Here is a 21784-nt window from a genome sequence, read left to right as displayed (position 1 = left end):
CTACATGCTTGCCTTCCGGGCTCCCTGGACGGTGACGGTGGCGGTCCGGAGGCAGTAGATGACCTGCCCTGGGAAGAGAGGAGTACCCTCAACTTCCACCAGTCCCAGAAGCGCTGAACTCTGGGACTAGGCAACTGAGAGTGAGGTTGCTGCAAGCCATCAAAGAAAGGTTCAGGCAGGGATTGAGGAATGTGGGCAGTGGGGGCTGGGCCTGGCCCAGAGGCTGAAGCCCACAGCAAGCCGCAGAGTCAGAAACCCTGGGCTCTCAGAGGGTAGAGGGGCACCCATTGAATCAAGGAGAACTGGGCCAGGACCTTGACCTAGCAGGTAGCAGAAGTAAAGAGACAACAGTGGGGGGACAGGAGGTTGCTACTTCCTCCCACACTTGAGTTCCAGTCATGTCTCAGCATGTGGGACATGGGAGGAGACCCAGAACCCCGGGGCCTCCTGTGCGCAGCATCCGGCCCTTCAAATCCAGCGAGCAGTACCTGGAGGCCATGAAGGAAGACCTGGCTGAGTGGCTTCGGGATCTGTACGGGCTGGACATTGATGCAGCCAACTTCCTGCGAGTGCTGGAGACTGGCCTGGTGTTGTGCCGGCATGCCAACACTGTCACGGAGGCTGCTCTGGCCTTCCTGGCTGAGGCACCTGAGCGAGCTCAAAAGATTCCCATGCCCCAGGCTGGGGTTTTCTGCAATGGGGCTGCTCAGCCGGGTACCTTCCAGGCCAGGGACAACATCTCCAACTTCATCCAGTGGTGTCGCAAGGAGATGGGGATCCAAGGTAACGCAACGATCTCAGACCTTTATATTATTACAGGGGCACGCATCACTCAGAGGCTTAAGCTAAGTTAGACCTGGGGGACAGAAGTTGAAGTATTCTAGATTTTCCGTGCAGTAGCTTCTCTGTTAGCGCATTAGTTTCTCCACCTCACAGTAAATCCTTAGTAAATACACGCCGATGACCAATAGATATCCACCAATGATGAAATCCATGCATTGCCTCTTCTGTTTCCAGTGCATGCTGGGTTCCTAGAACTGAAGAGAATAGGGCCCAAGGGCCCAGGAATGCATGGTCTAGGAAGGCAGACAGCTAAGGAGATTAAGAAATTACAGCCCAGGGTGATGTGTGTTTCAAAGACATACAATATACAATACAGGATCCAGAATGGAAATGATCAGTCTGCAAGGGCAACAAGAGGGAGGAGATTTGAACTAAAGAGAGAAGTTTGGGAGAGGGGATTAACTAGTCAGGGAGCAGTGGCAAAGTACAAGGTAGGTGGATAACTGGGACGAGCTGGCCAGAGAGCAGGAAGGACCGAAACAGTGGTTCTCGACCTTCCTAATACCGAGACCCTTTAATACAGATTCTCATCTTGTGGTGACCCCCCAACCATAAACTCATGTTCATTACTATTTCATAGCTGTAATTTTGCTGTTGTTATAAATTGTAATGTACATATCTAATATGCAGGATATCTGATAGGTGACCCTCCAGGGGTTGTGACCCACAGGTTGACTCGACTAAAAGGATGGGAAGGAAGCTCAAGGCGGGAGGTCTATAGGGAGAGGCATAGTCCTGCAGGGACTCTCAGGGCTCAGAGAGTGACAGCTTTTGGCCTTGAAACCAGGGATGGGATTAGGTGTGATTGCACAATTCTCCAGGCCAAAAGTAAGTGGGAGGAGACAGGGAAAGGGTCAAGTTTGGACTCAGGGCTGGTGGAAGGAGGCGAGGGACTGGATCAAAGGTTAATCAAAGCTAAGGATGTAGCTTATGTTACAGCTTATGTACGGCCTTGGGTTCCATTCCCAGGACCATACCCCCAAACAACTGCTGCTTTCATTTGAGATAGACCACACCCACATTTTTTCAGATGAACACTGGGGCTCTGGGACTAGCTTGGGGGTCACATAGCCACGGGAGATTCCTGGACTGAGCCTTATAGGGTCAGGTAGTCAAAGTCTATAGTCAAGTTAGCCTGGTTATCTAGAGCTGAGTTTAGGGTTGTCCGGATGATGGATAACAAGAGAAACTGCTTTCTGCTCCCGGGATCTTCTCATTGGCTAAGTGGATCGCGGGAGAGAGGAATAAGGAGAGCTCTCCTTTGGTCTTAGGATTAGCTAGGCTCCAAATACTCACCTGCTCCTGCAATTAGCCTGGCTGCCTTGTGTGGATCCCTCAGCAACCCGAGATGCTGAGACCCGAGCAGCCCTCCTGTGTCCGCTACCCCTGCCTTGGGATGGGTTCCAAAGGGATACTCAAGCCACCCCGTGTCCCCTGCTCTCCCTTGGCCCACACCAGAGGTGCTGATGTTCGAGACAGAGGACCTAGTGCTCCGCAAGAACGTGAAGAGCGTGGTACTGTGTCTGCTGGAGCTGGGTCGCCGCGCTTGGCGCTTCGGTGTGGCGGCGCCCGCCCTGGTGCATCTGGAAGAGGAAATTGATGAGGAGCTGCGGCGCGACCTGGCCTTGCCATCGCCCGACCCACCACCGCCCGTACCCCCTGCCCGCAGGCCTTGCCACTTCCATAACCTGGACCAGATGGTGAGGTGCCCGACCACGCCCTCAGGCCGAGCATGTGCCCTGCCTTCCTCTTTCCCAGTCTCCACGCCCTGCTCCACTCTGAGCCCCACCCCCAACCACGTGTATCAGCTGCTATTGCTGCTTCCCGCCTTTGCTCCAGCTCAACACTGCACCTCTCAATTGGCCCTGAGGACTGGGGGCCGAGAACACGGTATCTTCGCTACCAGCTAACAACCACCATATGGCTTCGGGCAAATCATTTAACCTTTCTGATCTTCCCTTCACCAGCATGTAGTGTAAGGAAACACAGTACTTATTTTCTGGGACTGCTGTGAGACTTAGTAATGCAACATAAAGTGCATGGGACAAAGAGTGGGACCCCACCACAGAGGAGCTACTTCCTGAGGCTAGCCCAATTCCCACCACTGTGGAAAATGGGGTCCCAGGAGGGTTCCCTCCCTTTTTTCATTTTTCTCTCCTCCATTTCCCCATCTCCTCTCTTTCTGCTTTGTTCTTCTCTTTCGCTTCCATTGTTGTGTGTCAAATGTGGTCTCAAACGTCTTCAGAATGGTTTCTTAGCTGAAGGCCTGTGAGGGATGCTCTGCTCTGGTCAGATAGCATGGCACACGGTATCCCAACATCAGCAGGAGAAGTGGACCACAGCCGGGCTGCCTAGGTGTTTTTGGCTTTGTTTTTGGATTGTTTTTTGTTGTTGTTGTTGTTTTTGTTTTTTGATTTTTTTTGTTTTTTGGTTTTTTGGTTTTTCTGAGACGGGGGTTTTCTGTGTAGCCCTGGCTGTCCTGGAACTCACTCTGTAGACCAGGCTGGCCTCAAACTCAGAAATTCACCTGCCTCTGCCTCCCAAGTGCTGGGATTAAAGGCGTGCGCCACCATGCCCAGGTGTTTTTAAAAGCCTTCTTCTTCCTACTTGCCTCTTAGCCCCTGGCTGTGATCTCAGCACTAGCCTGGTGGCACATAAGGCACCACCCGTGGCTTGACCCCGTATGTGAATGGACTAGGGTATTCAGGCAGAGAAGAGAGCTGAGACTCTGCCACCACCACCCACAGGTGCAGAGCCTCGTCAGCCATTGCACATGCCCAGTGCAATTCTCCATGGTCAAGATATCTGAGGGGAAGTACAGAGTGGGGGACTCCAACACTCTCATCTTCATCCGGGTAAGTCTGACTTAGGTGGGGGGACATCCAGGGTCAGTGAAATGGGGTTTCTTTTCATAGAACCTTGACTAAGCCTGAGGGTGAGGACAGAAAGTCGGCCATCATACACCCCGAGTCGCCAGGCCTTGAGGCATTCCCTTACCTTGGAAATTTCCAGAAGATGCCAGCCAAAGTTGCCAAGCTTATCCCATCCTCTCCTCAGTGCAGCTGGTACCACCATCCTCCACCACCTCCATCAGAGCTGAGTCCACAGGGTGCCCCCAGGCAGAAATAGGGTATATGAAAAGGTACCCTCACTTTCCCACTCCACAGGATAGGTCAGAGTGAGGGACCTAAGAATCTGGGCTTTTGTGTTCTGTGCACAGCCCCAGTCATGTGGATCCCAAACTAAACCACTCAGATCCTGACCCATCCATTCTGTAGAGTGAACAGCATTGCAGGTCGGGGGGGGGGGTCTCACTAGCCCTTCCCCATGTCTGGCTTCACCTCCCTGGAGATGCTCTGTGCTTAGGAATGTGGACAGCAGTTGGGCGTGGTCAAGCCCTTTCCTTGGGCATAGAGCATACCTGGGAGCAGAGCCGACAACAGCCTGAGACCCCCTCAGACCCCGAAACAATAAGTAGTCTTGTGGCGTGGGCATGAGTCAGGGATTGTGGCACCACTTTTGAACTGTGGAAATTAAAGTTTGGAAAGTCTGTAGGACCTGTTTTATTACAGCATTTAGCAGGTCTCCCACTGTCTCTGTCACACATCACAGGGGCATGATGGTCCCATACCAAGCAGAGACACGTTCGAGGCCCTGAAGAGCTACAAGAATGTCCTGAGATCTGGCCAGCAGCCCAAATGCCTATGTGCTCCCTTGTTCAGTTGTGGCTGTGCAACTTCCTGTTTAGCAGTTTGGCCCCTACCCTTGACAAGTGATGTCTGATGGCAGTCATGGGTAAAACTAAAAAGCAAAATATTCTGTCACCCAATCACACGCGTGTGCAAGGGGGTATACAGGAATAGGGGAGGCTCTCCACTCAGCTCAACCTCACCTTTGCCCCCTCAGATCCTCCGGAGCCACGTGATGGTGCGTGTTGGGGGTGGCTGGGACACGCTGGGCCATTATCTGGATAAACATGACCCCTGCCGGTGCACGTCCCTCTGTGAGTTTCCTAGAAAATTTCCTCTATGGGCCTGGTTAGAGAGATATAGACATAGCTCCTAGTTGAGAGGCAACTTGTGGGAGGGCAAATAGGCCTAATTTCCAGGGGCTCTGCTGTACAGGGATCTGTGGATGAGGGCCGAGGGGGGCAGTCATGGATCAATACTAAGAGTGACCACAAGGTGGCGCGCAAGGCACGCAGAAACAATGTGTCCAAGGTACGTCTCAGTAGAGCCCAGATGTGGCTTTGGAGTCCACACAGGAAGGCTTGAGGATTTTCAGTCCTTTTCTAATCTTCATCAGTACCTCAAGTCACCCTGAATAAGCATACAATTTGAATAAAGGTTTTAGATCGGCAATGCCACATAGCTTTCAGTAAATCCTAATGTTGGGCTCTCTGACTAAACTGTGTCTCCTGAGTCCCTTTGTAGAAACTGGGTCTGCCACTGGAGGTTCTGGTGCCTATACGGGAGAATAAGGAGAATTTGACATGGTGGAACGGTGAGTTTCGTAAACAGGAATTGAACTCTTCCTTCTTCTGCTTTCTCTGCGGCCCATTGTGATAGCCCACAAGCCAGGCAGCTTCCTGAAGCCCCCAGGACCACCGGTGCAGCATGAAGTGAAGGTGCAGGATGGGCCCTCACAACCCCAGCCTACAATGACCATCAGCCGCTCACAGAGCCCACTGCCTCCAGTGGACTGGAAGACATACACCTCTTCCAGCCGAAAGCTGAGACCTCCCACACCTTCCTCTCCCGGACTCCGTGGTGAACCCCCAGTGAGGGCCAGAACCCTCAGAGAGGATCCACTCCCAAGGTACAAGAGAGGGCCATGGAGGTACCCCCCCATAAGTCTACCCTCAGCAGTTCATCCCCCAAGATAAAGGGAACAATGTTTTACACCAACAAAATGTCACATAAGCTGGATATGATGGCACATGCCTAGAGTCCTAGCATCCAGGCAGCTGAGGCAGGAGGGATGTGATTTTGGGCCCTTCCCAGGCTACTTCAGGAGGCCATATCACAAAAACCACATACCCCATAGGGACAATGCTCCCTAGTATGCACAAGGCCCTGGACTCTACACCCCAGGGATGCAGAACAAGACAAGGCTTCAGGTGTCTGCAAACAAAACAGCACCCAGGACCTAAGGATCATCTAGTGGCTCCAAACACCTACCCATCTTTAGACAAGGGGACTGAGGCCATACTCAATGTTCTTCCATTTCATGATAAAGCTAAGACTGAGACCTGCCCCAACTATGGATAGTTTCTTATTATCAGTCTTCTGGTCTAGAATTTTTCCTTGAATGGTCTGAAGCCCCTCTCTATCTGCTGCATGAGAACAAGGACGCCCAGGCCTCTAGAATGGCTGCATAGGGGTCTCTTGGTCTGTCCCAGGGAAGAACACTGGTTCTCTAAGCCCCCCCATAGTGTTCCCATGGGAAATGCCTCTGATTATCCTGAGTCCCTTTTGAGCCTGTCTTTCTTTCTTTCTTTCTTTCTTTCTTTCTTTCTTTCTTTCTTTCTTTCTTTCTTTTCAGGTCCCAAGAGAAACCAACTCCATCTCAGAGGATGTCATCACCTGGTCCCCAATTCTCATCTACTTGTAGGGGACCAGACCTACAGAGTACCCTGTCTGGGAAGAGAGCAAACAGATGCCCAGGTGAACTGCCCAGAGGAAGGACTCCCACATCGTGGGTTCACAAGGAAGCAGGCAGTCGAGGAACACACACCAAGGCTTCCACACCACAGAGGCTCCAAATCCCTGAGGCCACCAGTAAAAGGACGTCAGCAAGGGGACCATCGCCCCCACCTCGTTCCTCCAGCCTAGCCAGTCCTCACACTATCTGGATCCTGCACCAGGGTGCCTCCCCACAGCTCAGTGAACCCATGACTGTTCAATCCCCATCCCCTGGCAAAGGACTCACCAAAATCCCTATCCGGTTGTCCCCTGCCAGACCCCCAACTCCAGGAAGAAGCTCTTTGGGTACTGAAGGTGGATGCTCCACGGGGAGAGGCTCCATCTCATCAAGGGCCCTCGAAGGGAACCTGGATAGATCCACACATGAGCATCACTCTGTGGAAGCAAGTGGGGACCACCAGACAGACATCCAGATTACTTCAGAGACTGAGGATCCCAGGAGCTTGGGTACACAGACGTGGAAAGAGAGACACACCTCTTTGACCCTGGGCAGGAGCAGAGAACAAGTCCTCTATGATAACCTTAAAGAGGAGGTTGTGGCCAACATGAAGCTGCTGGAGGTGGGGACTGCCTATACTCAGGGTACAAGGTCTCAAGCCATCCCTCGAAGTGGGGTCTATGTTCCTAGCCTGGGTGGGAGGTGGCCTGAGCCTGGGGGTCCTTATGATAAAGTCATCCAGGAACTGGTTCAGGGTCCCCCACCCCTCCTTAAAGTGGATCTGAAATCCTGGAAGGTTGGATCTGAATGCCTTCCTAGGCCAATTGTGGAGCCAGGAAGCCCCAAAGAGAAGCTAGGTTCCAGAGAAACGGGGACAAGGATAAAGGCAAGCCCGAATGCTGAAGCTACCACAGTGAGGACTATGTCACCTGCAAGAGGGCAGGGGTGCTCAACCCTGCCTGTATCTGCCAACCTGGAGGCTCCCACACGTTCATGCTCAGACCCCAGTTCTGACAAAGCCAATGTATGTCTGGGCAAGGGCAAGAGAACTCTCCGGAAGCCCCAGAAGATCCCATCCATTTACAAGCTGAAGCTGAGACCCAGAATCCGGCCTCGTAGAGACCACAGACCTGAGAAGAGACCTTCCAGAATTCCCAAGCCACTGCCTTACTCCTGCCTGGGTCTAGCCAGGACAGCTCCTGGAAGCAGGCTATTAAAAGCTACATTGGGTGGCAAGGGAGGGGTCACCTGCCAGGTGAATGGAACAGGTAAAAAGGAGGAAGAGAAAAAGAAAGGAAGCAACATCTCCTTGGAGAGCAGCATCCAGCCCTCAGAGAGCCGGGAGCCTCTGAAGCTTGGTGGAACCCCACTTTCACCCGAGGAGGAATCTTGGGTCTGAAGAGCCCTCAGATAGGGAAGAGCACAGCAAAATGTATGCAGTGCACGGTATGTGTAAGAAAGTACAGTCCTTCACTCAGCACAGTGTCTTGAACAGGAAAGGCCTGAAGAGCCCACCAGTTGTGTGAATGGGCAGCCCATACCTCCCATCGCAAGCCAGCATCAAGCCAGGGGTGATAGAGAGCCCGCGAAGAACACCAAGAACAGCTCCTCAACCTTTGGACATTGCCACAGCTGTAAGTTATTAAACACGTGTGGGTCTGCTTTGAGCCTAAGCTTTTTGGATCTTTCCCCTAAGACTGTAGAAGTGTAGAGAGGTGGTACAACTTTAAAGGTCGACTCTGCTGGAGGCGATGGGGACAAGGTGAGCTGTTAGCAATCGAGGCTTCCATAGCAGACGTGCTCAGGACCTTGGACAGTGACAAAGGCAGCTCTGCAAGGCTCCAGAAGGCTGTCCACCTTTGGCGTGGACTTCAAAGATTTGCCCCTGGTTCTGAGAACAAAGATGGCTCCGGATGACAGCGGGCTGGTTGATGGCATCCATCACACTTCCGTGTCTAAGAAGCTATGGTTCAGAGGCCCCAAGTTTGACCCTGACTGAGAGGAAGATGTAGAAGCAGTTAGGACTGAGTCTTGTCTGAGTCTTGAAGGCAGGTGACCTCTGTGTGGCTGTGATTAGCTGGAGGGAAAGAGTCATATCCTGAACCTTTTCCCTTAGGTCTCTTGGTTGTCCTCAAGCTTTCGAGTGGGGAACACCACTCTTTCCTCATAACATGTGCACGCGTGATCATACACGCACACACACACACACACACACACACACACACACACTCTGCAGGGACCCACTCCTTCCTCCACGAGCAACAGAGCTGACACTGAAGTAGAGAAACGAGGGAAAACACTCCCTGATTTTTAATCTGACTTCCAATAACAGCTCAGTGGGTGTCACACACACTTCCAGACCCTGTGTGGGAAACCCTGGTTGGGGAGGGGAAGGACAGAGACTCAGATGGAGGGTGGAGGGACCTGAAATCCAAGACCTGGGGTGAAGAGGAAAGGGTGAGAGGACTACATTCCAATGACTCCCCAGTGGAGGCAAGCCAGAGGTCTGGATCCCCCACCCTCACCTGGAGTGTCCCAGAGTAAGGGGGTGATCGGGCACATGGGAGGCTGCCATCTTTACCCCACACCCCGAGGAGCCAGTGGTGGGGCTGCAGGAGAGGAAAGTGGGCACCCCTCCTCCTTACCCTCCCAACCACTCTGAAGTGTGGGGGAGGGGAGCCACCGCCTCTGTTTCAGAGGGAGGCTCAGAGAGGGCAAATCGCTAGCCCAAAATTGTGCAGGACAGCAAGGACTAGAACCCAGAATGCTGGGCTGTCCAAAGTGAGGGCTGCTGTTGTACTGCAGTGCCCCCTGCTGGGTAGAGGGAGTGAGATTCAGTAGGGAAGCAGAAGAGAGAATCATAGATTCCCTCCCACACGGGAACACCATAAATTCCCCATCCCACCCCTGCCCCAGATTCCTCCCCATCACCTCTCTGGGTACCTGATTTCCTGGTCTGTGCACTGCAGCCTTGGCAAAGGCTATGTACCCCTGTGTACAGGCGTCCTATGTACCCCTCTTGACAAAGGGTCCTTATGCTCCCAACTGGACCAGGGCTGAGGCTGAGGGTTCAGCCTCAGGAACTTTCTTTGGCCGGGGCAGGGGACATGGAACCACTTCTTCCTCCCTCCCTCCAAGTCCCCGAGCAATCCCTCGGGCCATTCCTGGAATCTCCATTATTATTATTTCTAAGTCGGTACAAAACTGACAGTGATCAGCTCCGGTGACGAGAGGTAGAAACCCGGCCAGGCAGCCGGGGAAAATGGGGTGGGTGAGTTAGGGCATAGGGCCAACCTGGTGTTGGGATAAGGGGTCAGTCAGATCCTAAAGGCCTCCACCTATGAGTGGGGATGCTCGCCTGTCTTTCCCAGGCACAACTCCCTCATTCTTATTCTTTTCCTGGCTCTGCCCCTACAGAGACTGATCAAGACAACCTGAGACCTGATGGAGGCAGAGTCTTAGGCAGTTCAACTGTGGTGGGGACAGGGACACAGAATCATCACTAGCATAACGTGACCCTCTCCCGGGCACCATCTTCCCCACCACCATCAGTCCCCCACAAACTCCACATCCCCCAACGTAGCAGCCCATCCTAGTGCAGGAGATAACAGAGAAGTGGGACCTAGCATCAAGGAGAGAAAATGATCCTTTGAGAAGTTTCCTCTCCACACCGTCAAACAAAACAAAAATAATTTTAGCCCGGGGGCAATCTGGCTTTGGGGTCAGGGGTGAGGGGCACCCGGCAGGGACCATTGAGTTAAGGCTGGAAGGTAGGTGGTTGCGTCTCTGGGGGCTGCTGGGCAGGGAGGTCTCCCTGGATGAGGGAGAGCTCAGCCTTATCTCCCTGACGGCTGTCGGACCTCAGCCCTCGAACCCCTTGGCTTCGGTCCTTGGGACACTTGCATCTCTCTGCCCTTTGCCGGTGGCGCTGCCGGGGAGAAGGCCTGGCATCAAAAAGCTGCCAGGATCCGCGACAAGGGGACGGACAAAATGAGAGCCCTGTGAGCGGAGCTGGGGAGCAGGGAGAAACACCGGAAGGCAGACAGGATAAATGAGGACTGGCAGACACCTGAGAGGACAGACATTGGAAAGGGGGACATGGGGTAAAGACGGACACACTGTGGAGAAGATGGGCAGGGGCCTGGCCAAGACAGCACCTCCTCACCCCACCCTCCATTTCACAAGCTCACCCCTTGGCCCACAGGTTGTGGCCCCTCCTGGGGCCGGGCACTACACTACAGCACTGAAGGTGACTGACCCTGGGAGACCCAGGTGGGAGGGGAGGACTGGGGAGTGGCGGGGAGGCTCCCTCTCGCCCTCTGATTCTCGTGGGGAAGGTGTGTGGCTGTAGGGGTGCTTCAGGCCAGGAGCCCAGAGTTCTCCTCCGGGGGTTTCCTGCTCTGGCCCTGGTATCCCGCGGGAGGCTGGCCCCGCCCTGCCCTGCCTTTCGCTAGGACAGTGCTGCTGCAGGGCGCACGCGGCGTCACATGATGGCGCAGCGGTTGCGGCGCAGCGCTCCCTGGAAGCGCAGGGCAGCGTGCACGTGTTTGCAGCGGGCGCAGCCCACACTCTTGAGCAGCTCGCTGAAGAGCAGCAGGATGTGCCAGTTGTACTTGGCCGAGCACTCCACGTAGCCGCACTTCCAGGTCTTGCGCACCAAGTGCGACACGTTCCAGCGTGGAATCACGCGTCCGCGTTGCAGGTCGCGCTTGTTGCCCACGATGATGATGGGCGTCTCCGAGGTGCCGATCACCCTGCGGGTTGAGGCAGAAATTTGGGGGCGCTGCCAGTCTCGCAACCACTGGGCTCCGCGCTAGCGTGGGCTCTGTTCCAGGTGCAGCCCCAACCACTTGAGGAAGGTTACATCTTTAAAGAACATATCCAAAAAGGTCGACACTATTGTTCTGCCTATTTTACAGACAAGAAAACTGAGGCTTAACTGTCAAAACTGATCCGCGACCATACACTCCCAGCCCCTGCTCTTCACTATTAGTATAGCCAACGTCATAAGTCGGGATCCTAAAGGAGTCAATAGAAGTGGGGTATGTGACCCACACCTGTAATTACAGCATTTGGGAGGCCTGAGGTAGGGGTATTTTGAGTTCAAAACCGGCCTAGCAACATAGTGAAACCCTGTCGAGAGAGAGAGAGAGAGAGAGAGAGAGAGAGAGAGAGAGAAGAAAAAAAGGGGGTGGGGACTCGTGGGAACCAGAAAACTCAATACATTTCACTTGTGACCCCTCCTCCAGCAACCCCATCCATGTACCCCTCTTTTGGAGACAGGCTAGCATCAGGGCATCCACTGAGGTAGCAATAGATTGTCAGAACTCCTCACCTCGTCTCCAGGATCTGCTGACGGATAGTCTTGACGTACTCAAAGCTGTCAAAGCAGCAGATGTCATAGACCAGGATGTAGGCGTGGACGCTTCGGAGTCCCCTGCAGCAGGCATCTGCCCACTCCTGCAACACCCCCGGCAAGTACCACAGTCAGAGCAGCCATGAGGCCTCCCAGCCTCCAGGCACCCTGTCAAACCTACACCAAACCGGTCCTATCTATCCTGTACCCCCAACCCCAGAGGATCAGGCCCTAGGACCTCAGAGCTGGAACTCCCCCTCCCCTGTCAGATAGATAGAGCAAGCCACAAGCTAGTTGACTTCCTGGCCCGCCACACTATTTTGTGAGGATTTGTGGGTTGGATCTGTCTGATCCATCCATCCAGTCATTTGTTCAAAGTGCATTTATAAATTCCCCTAACAGCACAGCCCTGACCTAATGGTTGTATCTACAATAATATGTTCCAAGGCTTAGCCGAAGCTCCGATTTACCACTTTTCCTGCAAGCAGAGGACTATAACCACCATCTCCTGTGTCTGAGGCCATGGATTGTACTCTGGTTACAACTGTCCTATTTCCGGTTCCTCAACTGCAGTGAGCACCCAAGAGGGTCAGATCCCAGTTATTTTCATGTTACGCACTACCCCCTTTGTTCCTTGTTAGTGAGTCTTTAGCTTTCTAATAGCAGCAATTGCGCCGATAAGCTCTCTCCATGGTGCTGAAGCCTCAGTCCCCGCAAGCCCAAACAAGCTAAGTCCTATCTACCCCTGACACAGCCCTCAGGTTGCTGTCTGAATGCAAGCATGAAAAAGATTGAAACTAGATGTTAAGCGGGTGGGGAGAGGGAGAGACATAGTACTCTTGATCCTCCTGCCTCTGCCTTTCAAATGCTAGGATCAAAAGCATGCATCATCACGCCTGGCTTGACTATTTGAGTATTTTAAAATATTTTTGTCTGAGAGAACTTTTCATGGTGGGGCTTGTGGAGCTGCAGCTCAAGATGAATAGGCTCGTGGAAAGGCTAAATGTGTTAACGAGAAGGTTCCCTAAGAGATTAATTAGCTAGTTAGTCTGCCAACAGATGTAATTGCGAAAGTCTGTTCAGGAAGGCAGCGTGCAGAAAGGAGGTCCCCGAAGCTTTGGGACAGGGACCTTGGAAGGCAAAGGAAAACAAGGGCTCCACTCATGAGACCCAAAGATGAGACTAGAAGGGGAGGAAAGGGGTGCACTGCAGTCGCAAAGTATGGCCTGGCATGCCAGAGGCCCTGGGTTGCACCTCCAGTCCACACAGAAGACCAGACGGAGGCAGAAACACGTCTCTAGCCCCAGCTTGCACGGTCGAGGTAAGAGTTTCAGGGGAGGTAGAAGGGGCAGACTTGGGTGGCAGCTGTGGAGTGTGGAGTTGGAAGAGCACCTCTAACACAAAGGCTCGGGAGATGCTGCAGTGGGTATCCCTGGGGAGATGATGTGGCATCTTTGTGCTGAAGTTTTCATTTTTGGTGCAGAGGCAGGATACAGAGATCTAAGAATGTAGAAAATCACAAACCTGCTTCCTCCTAGACCAGAGAACACTATGTTCAGTGGGACACCCATTACCTCGGCGTGGGGATGTGGGGAGGGCAGGGGCCTGCACATTTCTGCAACTCCCCTCTCACCCCATAAGAGGAATGGAGATCCTCAGGAGAGGGAGAGAGGATAGGTTCCATGCTGTAAGCTCTCTTCTGGGCTGCCAGACTTTGAGGGTGACAGTCCCTCCCCTCCTCCAACCCACTGCCTCCTCAAGGGGACCCCAGGATGCCTCCCACTCACTCCTCTCAGGAGGCTCCTAAAAGAGAAGAGCAGAAAGCTCCAGATTGAGTAGGCTGTCCCTCTACTCCTTAGCTGGAGAGAGGGATGGAGAAAGCTCAGCCTTCCTGCCAGTGTGGTCCACATAGGGTTCTGATTTGTTCCCCTAGAGGTCATCTTTGGACTGAACTGAGTCAGGGGATGGACTGCTGAGGACTGTGTTTCATGCACAAAGTCCTAGGTTCAGCCCCGAGCTGACAAAGACAGAGACAGAGGAGAAGAAATAAAGTTGAGGACAGCCACAGGGTCTCAGTTGCCTGGCCTCAGCCATGTGTCCTTGGGCATCTCCTTCGGCAGGTTGCCCTCTAACTTCTGCTCCCTGCTCTGGAAAAGACGGTACTGTGGAAGGTAACAGTCTTAGACTCAAGCCTGCATTACTAGAAAGTGGCCACCAAGATCCTTAAGGTTTATGTTTGATTGTAGTTTTTGAGGTCCCTTCTTAGGACTTCTGTACTCAAAGCCCCTTCCTTAGCCATGCTCCAGGAGTGAAATCTTTGAGATCAGAGCAACTATAAGGGCCAATCAAGAAAGAAAAGGTCACTAGGTGTTGTGACATACACCTTTAATCCTAGTACTTGGGAGGCAGAGGCAGGCAGATTTCTGAGTTGGAGGCCAGCTCCAGGCTATCAAGAGCCATGCATGTAGAGAGACCTATCTCAAAAAAACAAAACAAAACAAACAAAAAACAAAACAAAAAACAAAAAGAAGAGGAGGAAGAAGAGGAAGAGGAAGAAGAGGAGACGGAGTCGCACAAGCATGGTACTGCAAGCCTTTAATCCTAACACTTGGGAAGTGGAGGCTGGAGGTTTAGGGGTTCAAGGTCATCCTTGGCTTTAGAAAAAAATTTGAGACTCAAAAATAAATACAAACCCCCAAATAATAAGAATCCAAATCAGGCAAATGATATTAGTAGTTCTGGAGGTATGTGTGTGTGGGGGGGGGAGGACGACACAGAAACACAAAAGAAAGCCTTAAATATATAGAAAAATGCACAACTTCACTTACAGTCGGGACTGCAAACTACAGATCACACTAAGAGCATCCTCTCTCATATTCTAGAGCAGCGCTTCTCAACCTTCCTAACGCTTCAACCCCTTAGTACAGTTCCCCATGCTGTGGTGACCCCCAACCATTACGTTATTTTGTTCTTCATAACTGTGACTTTGCTACTATACTAAATTATAATTTAAATTTAAATCACAATTTAGATATTCAGGATATCTGATATGTGACTCTCCCAAAGAGGTCACAAGCCACAGGCTGAGAACAGCTGTCCTAGTGTCGAAAATGGAAAAGTTTTCTAAGACACACAACTTTTAGAGAAGGGTCTCTGGAGCCACCTTTCAAAGCCCGTCCACTCCAGGAACTGATCCTGTAAATACTTGTGCAAAGACTGTTTATTCACTTGGCACTGACCCAACTGGTATAAGACTGGAAAACACCCAGTCGTCCAGTAAAAGAGGAAACCTCTTTGCAGTGGAGTTTTGAGTAGTCACGAGAATGACGATGCCCTCCAATGGGACAGGAAATCGTAGCTTTAGTTATAATTTTAAGCGTATTTGCCACACACCTTTAATCCCACACTTCGGGAGACAGAAGCAGATAGATCTCTTTGAGCCTGGCCTACATAGTGAGTTCCAGGACATTCAGAGCTACATAGGAAGACCCCGTCTCAAAACCACCACCACCACCACCACCACCACCACCACCAAAACAAAACCAGCAAAAAACAAATGGTAAGCTGAAGAAGCAATGGCCAGGCTTGGAGGTGCATGCCTGTTATCCTGGCTACTCTGGAGACTACGCAAGAGTTCAAGGCCAGCCTGGGCAACCGAGCAAGAGCGTGCCTCTTAATAAAAACAAAGTAGAAGCTGAGTGGTGGTGCGTTGACTTAATTAGTGGAGACCCTGGGTTCTATTCTAGGCAGCAAAGGACAACCGAAACAAGACATAGAACATTGTGGGGTTGATTTTAATGTAAAAGGAGGGTGGAATGAGAACATAGCTTCTTACTTGAGTGTCAACGAACGATCAGAGACACTGGGTAGGGAGAGCAAGCAGAGGGTGAAGGAGCAGAGACAGGACATACTGCTCGAGGCCATCTCAACTACACCTTGCCCATTCTAAGATTAGTAAAGGTTAAATACACAACTGAACGTAAAAAGAGTAACTTGAGCTTAGAGCCAGGTTTCATCAACATTTTCACGTGGGAAGCAGAAGGTTCTGGACTGATACTCACTGCCCTGACCTCTCAGGCACACTGTGGAACGCATGCTCCCATGCTCGGATCAGACTCAAGCATTTTCAATAGGATAGATGGAAGGTCCTCCTGTTGGGGTTGCTCAGACTCTGCTGAGCTCCTGCAGGCCCCCAGCCTGAGATGGCTGAATTTTCTGTTACAGCTAGCCAGGGTCTCTGCATACTCTGGCCAGAGGACTCTGCAGTGAACAAAACTCAGCTCAGCTTCCGCTGCAGTCAATTATCTCTCAAGCCAGTCAGAGAGAGGGATAGAGGCCCTGGTTCTAAAAGCTGGGGGGAAGGTACCTGGGGGATGCAGGTAACAGGGACCTTTACATTTAACTGCAAGGGGACTAGAAGCAGTCCTGAGGCTGGGGAATAGGGTACCTGGAAGAAAAAGCCCTGGGGCAAAAGATCTGATTGGGGTCGCCAGAGTTGCTGAGAACACTCTTTCTCAGGTCTCAGTCTGTCCATGAGGCCATGGCTAGCAGAGCGGAGTATGAACAGGCAGTTAGTGTTCTCTTCTCCTGCTCCTACTTTGTAAGACATCACCTTCCATGACCCCATACTCCCTGATGCTTCAGCTCCATCTCCTCCAAAGGCAACATTCATTACATTGTATAATAACTGCCTGTTACATTAGTTTTTTCTCGCCAGACTATGAGTTCCTTGAAAGCAAATTTCCATATCTGATTTTGCTGACCATTCGGTCCTGGTGCCCAGTGCAGGGGCCGACACACATTAAACACTCATCAGACGTCTTCTGAATTCACTAGCACACAATGAGTACCTTCTTATGATGGCTTTAAGGAGGGAGGCCCAGGGTGTAGCATAGAGCTCCTGACGGTGCTGCGGCCAGAGCTGGGGAGGTAGAGTGTAGCCTCCCCTTCCCAGTTGCCTGTTGCCCAAGGGAGCTTACCTGCAGTGTGTTGACAGGGAAGGCGTTGATGGGTGGGAAGTCCAGGATCTGCAGGTCGTGCACATGGCCATTCATGACCACAGCAGGCAGGTAGAGGCGGCGGGTGGTGGTGGGCACACAGACCTCGCTGAACTCGTTGTATAAGAATTGGCGCACGATGGCACTCTTGCCCACACCTCGAGCCCCCAGCACGGCCACCCGGTAGGTGGAGACCATGCCTCCCGCCCCACTCCGCCACCGCGTCCTTGCCTGGGGCTCCTCCGGGCTGCATATTCCAGGGGCTGGGGGCTCAGCCACCGTCAGGACCAACCATTGCTCCCTCTGCTTGCCTCTGGCCCTCTGTGGCCACCACCTAGACTGGGGGACAAGAGGTGGAGGGGGATGGCTCAGTGCTCTGGCTTATCCCTGGACCGTACTGAACTTTCCCACCACCTACATCATTGCTGAAGCTACCATTGCCACTTGGAAAGCATTCTTTTTCTAGACCCTCTATCTCTATCTATCCCCAAGTTCTTTCTTATCCACTCTTTTTGTTTGAAACCCTTGATTCTTTACGGGGTCTGATTCCTCTCCACCAAAGCATACTTCACTGCACAGCAGAGAGAGCACTAACTAGACTTGCATTTAAACTTCAGACAAACATCAGCCTCTCTCCATCTCATCCTGAAGAACAAATGCATTTTAATGGATGCCCTCTCGGCATCCTCAGGGGAGGAAACTCCTTTCTGTACAGAACTGCTCTCATATTCTGGACATCTTAATTTTGAAACTCTCAGGAGGTAAGTGCCCACACCAGCCTCCAGTTACCAAAATGACCTAAAATGCCCCCAGTATTTCCCAAAGTCCCACTGAACTAGATGACTGCATTGACTCTAGAGAGTAATACATTAGAGCACTGGCTGCTAGCCTGCCCACACAGTTATCCTCGGTCAATACAATGCCCCTAAGGGAGAAGTATTCCTATTTGCACTTCAGAGAAGTTCTGTGCGCTCCAAACCACATAGCTTGGAACCTCAGCTACTTTCTGTGGTGCTTCTCGTGTTTAAGCTTAGTAATTCTAAACAGTGACAAGCTAAAAGCCGGGTCTGAGTCTATGATGTCCCTTGGCGCTCAGAGGGCCTGGCAGCACACAGCTGCTGCCCAGGAAGGGGCTGGACTCTGGCGATGAATTCATTACCTTTTCGCTGGCTCAGTTCCTGTGACTTTTAGAGCTTGAACACAAACCCTAGCTTTGATGAATTTTAGCTGTAGGTTTGTGAGTAAAACGTCTGCTTTGGACTCATGCTCTGCACGTGTGTAGAGCAAAGCCAATAGCCCCCAAGACAGCCTCAGTAAACCTCTTAGCTGGAAGGAGGAAAACCTGGGCTGAATGATGAATGCCCCCCTCCCTAGTAAGTGGGTGCAGAGAGGTGGTTTCCTGGGCCCTGATGGTTTCCATCATGTCATGTTTTCATGTGTGTGTTTTTATATATGCATGGTTCATAGGCGAATGCTTCCCCCCAGGCTGTCCTGGTTCACAACACTCAACCTACGATTATGTATGTATATGTGCACAATGGTAAATAAAGGGCAGGGTTTGGAGCAAGAACCATCAAGGTTAGACTCCCAGCTCTGCCATTTATTTAAAGGATTTAAAGGGAGAGCTTGGCCAAGAAACTTCATAGGTACTGTGAGGTTGTCCACGGAAAGCCCAGTGCCTGGCACAGAGAAGGTATTGCAATGAACGGTGGCTACTGGTCCTCTAAGGTTTTCCCAGACACTCAATTGAACCTCCTGGCAATCTAGGAATGGGTCACTATCTACAGTTGCATGGGCTCATAAACTTGCAGTGTGTGTACCTGGGCATTCATATGTCCATATGCATGTATATATAATGCCTTTCATTTTATTGAAGAACAAAAATCCATCACCAATAAATCAAGACCCAGAGACTTAGGGAAGGAAGCAACCTTAGCTAAGACTAGGACTCGAATCTCTCTTGTGCCTGCCTCATGCATGTCCCTTCCCCAACAGGTGCTCCTCCGAGCCTGCTTCCTACGGAGACAAAACTAACCTTCCCACCACGCACAACCCTTCAGGTCCCTAGGCCTCTGGGGCATCCCTGGATGCTGCCAGCTTAGCAAAGAGACTCAGCTGGGTTAATTACATAACAGCACGAGCAGGTGGGGATGGGGGAGTCCTGGGCCTTCCAGAGGGCAAAGAGCAAGAAAGAAGAATACGGACTCACTCTGGGTGTGGCAGAGGTTTCAGGATATATCCTATCTGCAGATTCTCAAGCCCCCAAACCAACTCTTTTTGAGTAGTAGCAGAAACGAAAACCAGGTACAGTCTGGGAGTCAAGAAGTGGGTCCAAGAACAGCCCCCTATGCACTGGCCAGCCTCTGGAGCTACCAGGCCTAAGTGTGGCCCTGTCCCCAACTCAGAGGGAACAGATGCCCCTTCAGTTCTTCCCAGGCACAAGTCCTGGGTCTAAGCAGTTTACTAAGCCCACATGCCTGGTTATGTGGGGGTGAAAGGTCTGTCCCAGGAAGCAGGGCCCAGGCCCCCTGAGCTTCCCCAGGGCCTGCATTCTGCAGTGAGTCTGCAGACAGCTCCCGGCAAGAGACAGGGGTCACACACTTGGGCCACAGTCTCTTTTTAGTCCCTTCCCCGGTCTGGACATCTTGGGTCTCTACCTCACACTGGGAAGGTCGGGGGTTCTGAGGATCCTAAGGTGGTGTGTCCCTACCACGTCCGCGTGGGGGTGGGGGCGCCGGCGGATGCCGGGCTCCCAGTGACCCGATCGGTGGCAGGTGTGGGGGCTGCAGGAGCCCCGCTGGCTGCCGGCTCCAGCTTCACTCCCGCTTGCCCGCTGCCCCCTCCCCGGGCTGCCCCTCACCCCGCGGTCGCCCCGCTCCTCCTCCTCCTCCTCCCGCTTACCCGGGGCCGTCCCGGCTGCCTGCCCCCTGCCCTGGCCGGCGCGGCCGCGCTCCCCCCGGGCTCCGGCGCTGCCTTGGGCTCCCCCGCCCGGGGGGAGGATGAGGGGCGCCGCCCGCGGCCCGGGCGCGGCGGGCTGGGGCGCGGGGGGCCGCAGCACCGAGGGTCGCTCAGCTGCTCGCCCTGCGGAGCGCGCCGCCCCACTCGCGCCGGCGGAGGGGGAGGCGGGCGCGGGGGGTTCCGCTGGGTCCCCGAGCCCGACGGATTCACTGGGGCGCCGCGGGACCAGCTCCCCAATCCCTAACCTCAACCTTCAATCCTCCCCTACGCCCCCGACCCCCGCGACTCTCCCCTGGGAGAATTTAGCTCGAGCCTGGACTAGTTGGGGGCGGGGACGAGAAAGGCCCCGGAGCCTCTGCCTTCATTGCGACTCCCTTCCCACACAGCCTCGCACCCTGCCCTCGGCAGGGCTCGTCCCCTCCTCCCCACGCTCTGTCCTTTTGACCCTTACCGATACAGTCAGTCAGTGACTGGCAGATGCCCAGCGTGTGTCCTGCCCTGGTTGCTGGCATCCAGATTCTTGCTCTTCCACCCCTGAAGGACGGAGTAGAGGGTGGTCACTCTCACCCTTCACTGCGGCAGGGAACAGCAGGCCAGGCTAGCGCCAAGCAAAGCTGGTCCCCTGCCAAAGCATGACCTCCACTCCTCTAAGGCTGCAGATCCCTCTCCTTTGAGATCCTAGCATTTGCAGGGCTTGAGGATGCAGTTCCTCTTGTATTTAATCTAAAATAGTCCTCACCAACATATTTTTATCAGTAGGTAACATTCCAATGTGATAAGAGCTTTGCCTAAATCCTCAAGTTAAATTCCCAGAACATTCCACGAAGGAGGTTGTTTACCCCATTTTACAGATGAGATAACTGAGGCTGAGAAAGGATGCGTAACTACTTTTACTTAAATGCAAAATGGAATACTAAGGCTGTGTCACTAGCTGGGCAGCTTTGCTTCGGAAAAGCTCAGCAGAGTGCTCACATAGTCCAGTGGAGAGGCCACAGACAAATTCCTTTGTGAAGTCAAAAGGTGTCTTAGAGGGCAAATCAGGTGGGCCACTTCAGAGAGGTCAGGTGAGGCTAGGAGCAACTGAGAGTCCAGAGACCTGACAGAATGCTTCAGGCTGGAAGAATGGGGTCAGAAGAGGCTGAGAGAGGTTACGACCTTGACTGCTTCTTGTTCCCCTAAAAGGGTCTCAAAGACCCCCGTTTTACCTTTCTTGTTGGTGTGGCAAGTACCTGACAAAAGCGACTTAGTTTTGGCTCATCACAATAGATACATCTATTGTAGCCAGAAGGCAAAGTGGTGAGAATGTGAGGTCCCTGGCACTGTGTGCGTGCAGCCTGGAAGCAGAGATGCACGCTAGCGTTAAGCTCAAATTTCAGTTTCCCCTTTTGCCTTTTTAGTCCATCCGTCCGTGGGATGGTGCTGCCTGAGATGCAGGTGGAATACCCCTTCAGTTAAACTTCCCTGGAAACACAATGACACGCCCAAAGATGTGTTTCCAAGATGGCTTCAACTCGGGTGACGTTGACAAGGATGATTCGCTCTCAGAGACCCAAACTGCCAGGAGTGTCCTCAGTCCTGTACTGGATGGACAAGGGCCCCTGAAACAGTGCACCACAGCTGGGCATTCAATGCCTTTAGAGTGGTGGGGAGAAACAAGCCCGGTATCCATCCACCAAGGGTTTTCCGCATGGAACTGAATCCTCCAAACTATTACCATGGGTTCCAGCTATTTCACAGAACCCACTTCCCTTTTCCCTTTGGGCTCTGCGTTTTGGGCATTTTTCCAACTCTTGTCCCCATCTCTGCTGTGCAGAAAGCATGGTGGTCATACGACTGTGCTTCCGGGCCAGACAGCCCATATTTGACTCCAGTCCTGCCCGGTACTATGTGATTGAGGCAAGACCTGTGCCTGTTGAAATAGATTCTAGTCCTTTGCATCACTGGTGCAGGCAGGACTTAAATGAGCCTCGGTGTGTGACGTCTTCAC

At 52.6% G+C, this 21784-nt stretch overlaps 2 protein-coding genes across 3 annotated transcripts; one reads left to right on the top strand and one right to left on the bottom strand.

The window, feature by feature from the left end:
- Nucleotides 1–304: 304 nt before the first annotated feature.
- Gas2l2 (growth arrest specific 2 like 2) lies at nucleotides 305–8152 on the top strand. The gene is made up of 6 exons (XM_021178271.1): nucleotides 305–783; nucleotides 2302–2543; nucleotides 3591–3698; nucleotides 4750–4846; nucleotides 5412–5661; nucleotides 6388–8152. The coding sequence occupies exons 1-6, from the start codon at nucleotides 399–401 to the stop codon at nucleotides 7883–7885; spliced, it is 2580 nt and encodes an 859-aa protein (XP_021033930.1). The 5' UTR covers nucleotides 305–398; the 3' UTR covers nucleotides 7886–8152.
- A 613-nt stretch (nucleotides 8153–8765) lies between these two features.
- Rasl10b (RAS like family 10 member B) lies at nucleotides 8766–20487 on the bottom strand. Of its 2 annotated transcripts, none has more exons than XM_029484154.1 (4): nucleotides 20249–20487; nucleotides 16822–17178; nucleotides 11822–11946; nucleotides 8766–11240 (listed from the first exon to the last, which is right to left on the bottom strand). In XM_029484154.1, the coding sequence occupies exons 2-4, from the start codon at nucleotides 17035–17037 to the stop codon at nucleotides 10970–10972; spliced, it is 612 nt and encodes a 203-aa protein (XP_029340014.1). In that variant the 5' UTR covers nucleotides 17038–17178; nucleotides 20249–20487; the 3' UTR covers nucleotides 8766–10969. The 2 variants fall into 2 exon arrangements, with proteins under 2 accessions (XP_029340014.1, XP_021032564.1); XM_021176905.2 differs by lacking the exon at nucleotides 20249–20487 and adding an exon at nucleotides 19741–19951.
- Nucleotides 20488–21784: the final 1297 nt, after the last annotated feature.

The sequence above is a fragment of the Mus caroli genome, chromosome 11, assembly GCF_900094665.2.
Source record: "Mus caroli chromosome 11, CAROLI_EIJ_v1.1, whole genome shotgun sequence".
Taxonomy (NCBI): Eukaryota; Metazoa; Chordata; class Mammalia; order Rodentia; family Muridae; genus Mus; species Mus caroli.
Note: the sequence above shows the minus strand (reverse complement) of the source record. Positions and strands in the feature narration are given on the sequence as shown.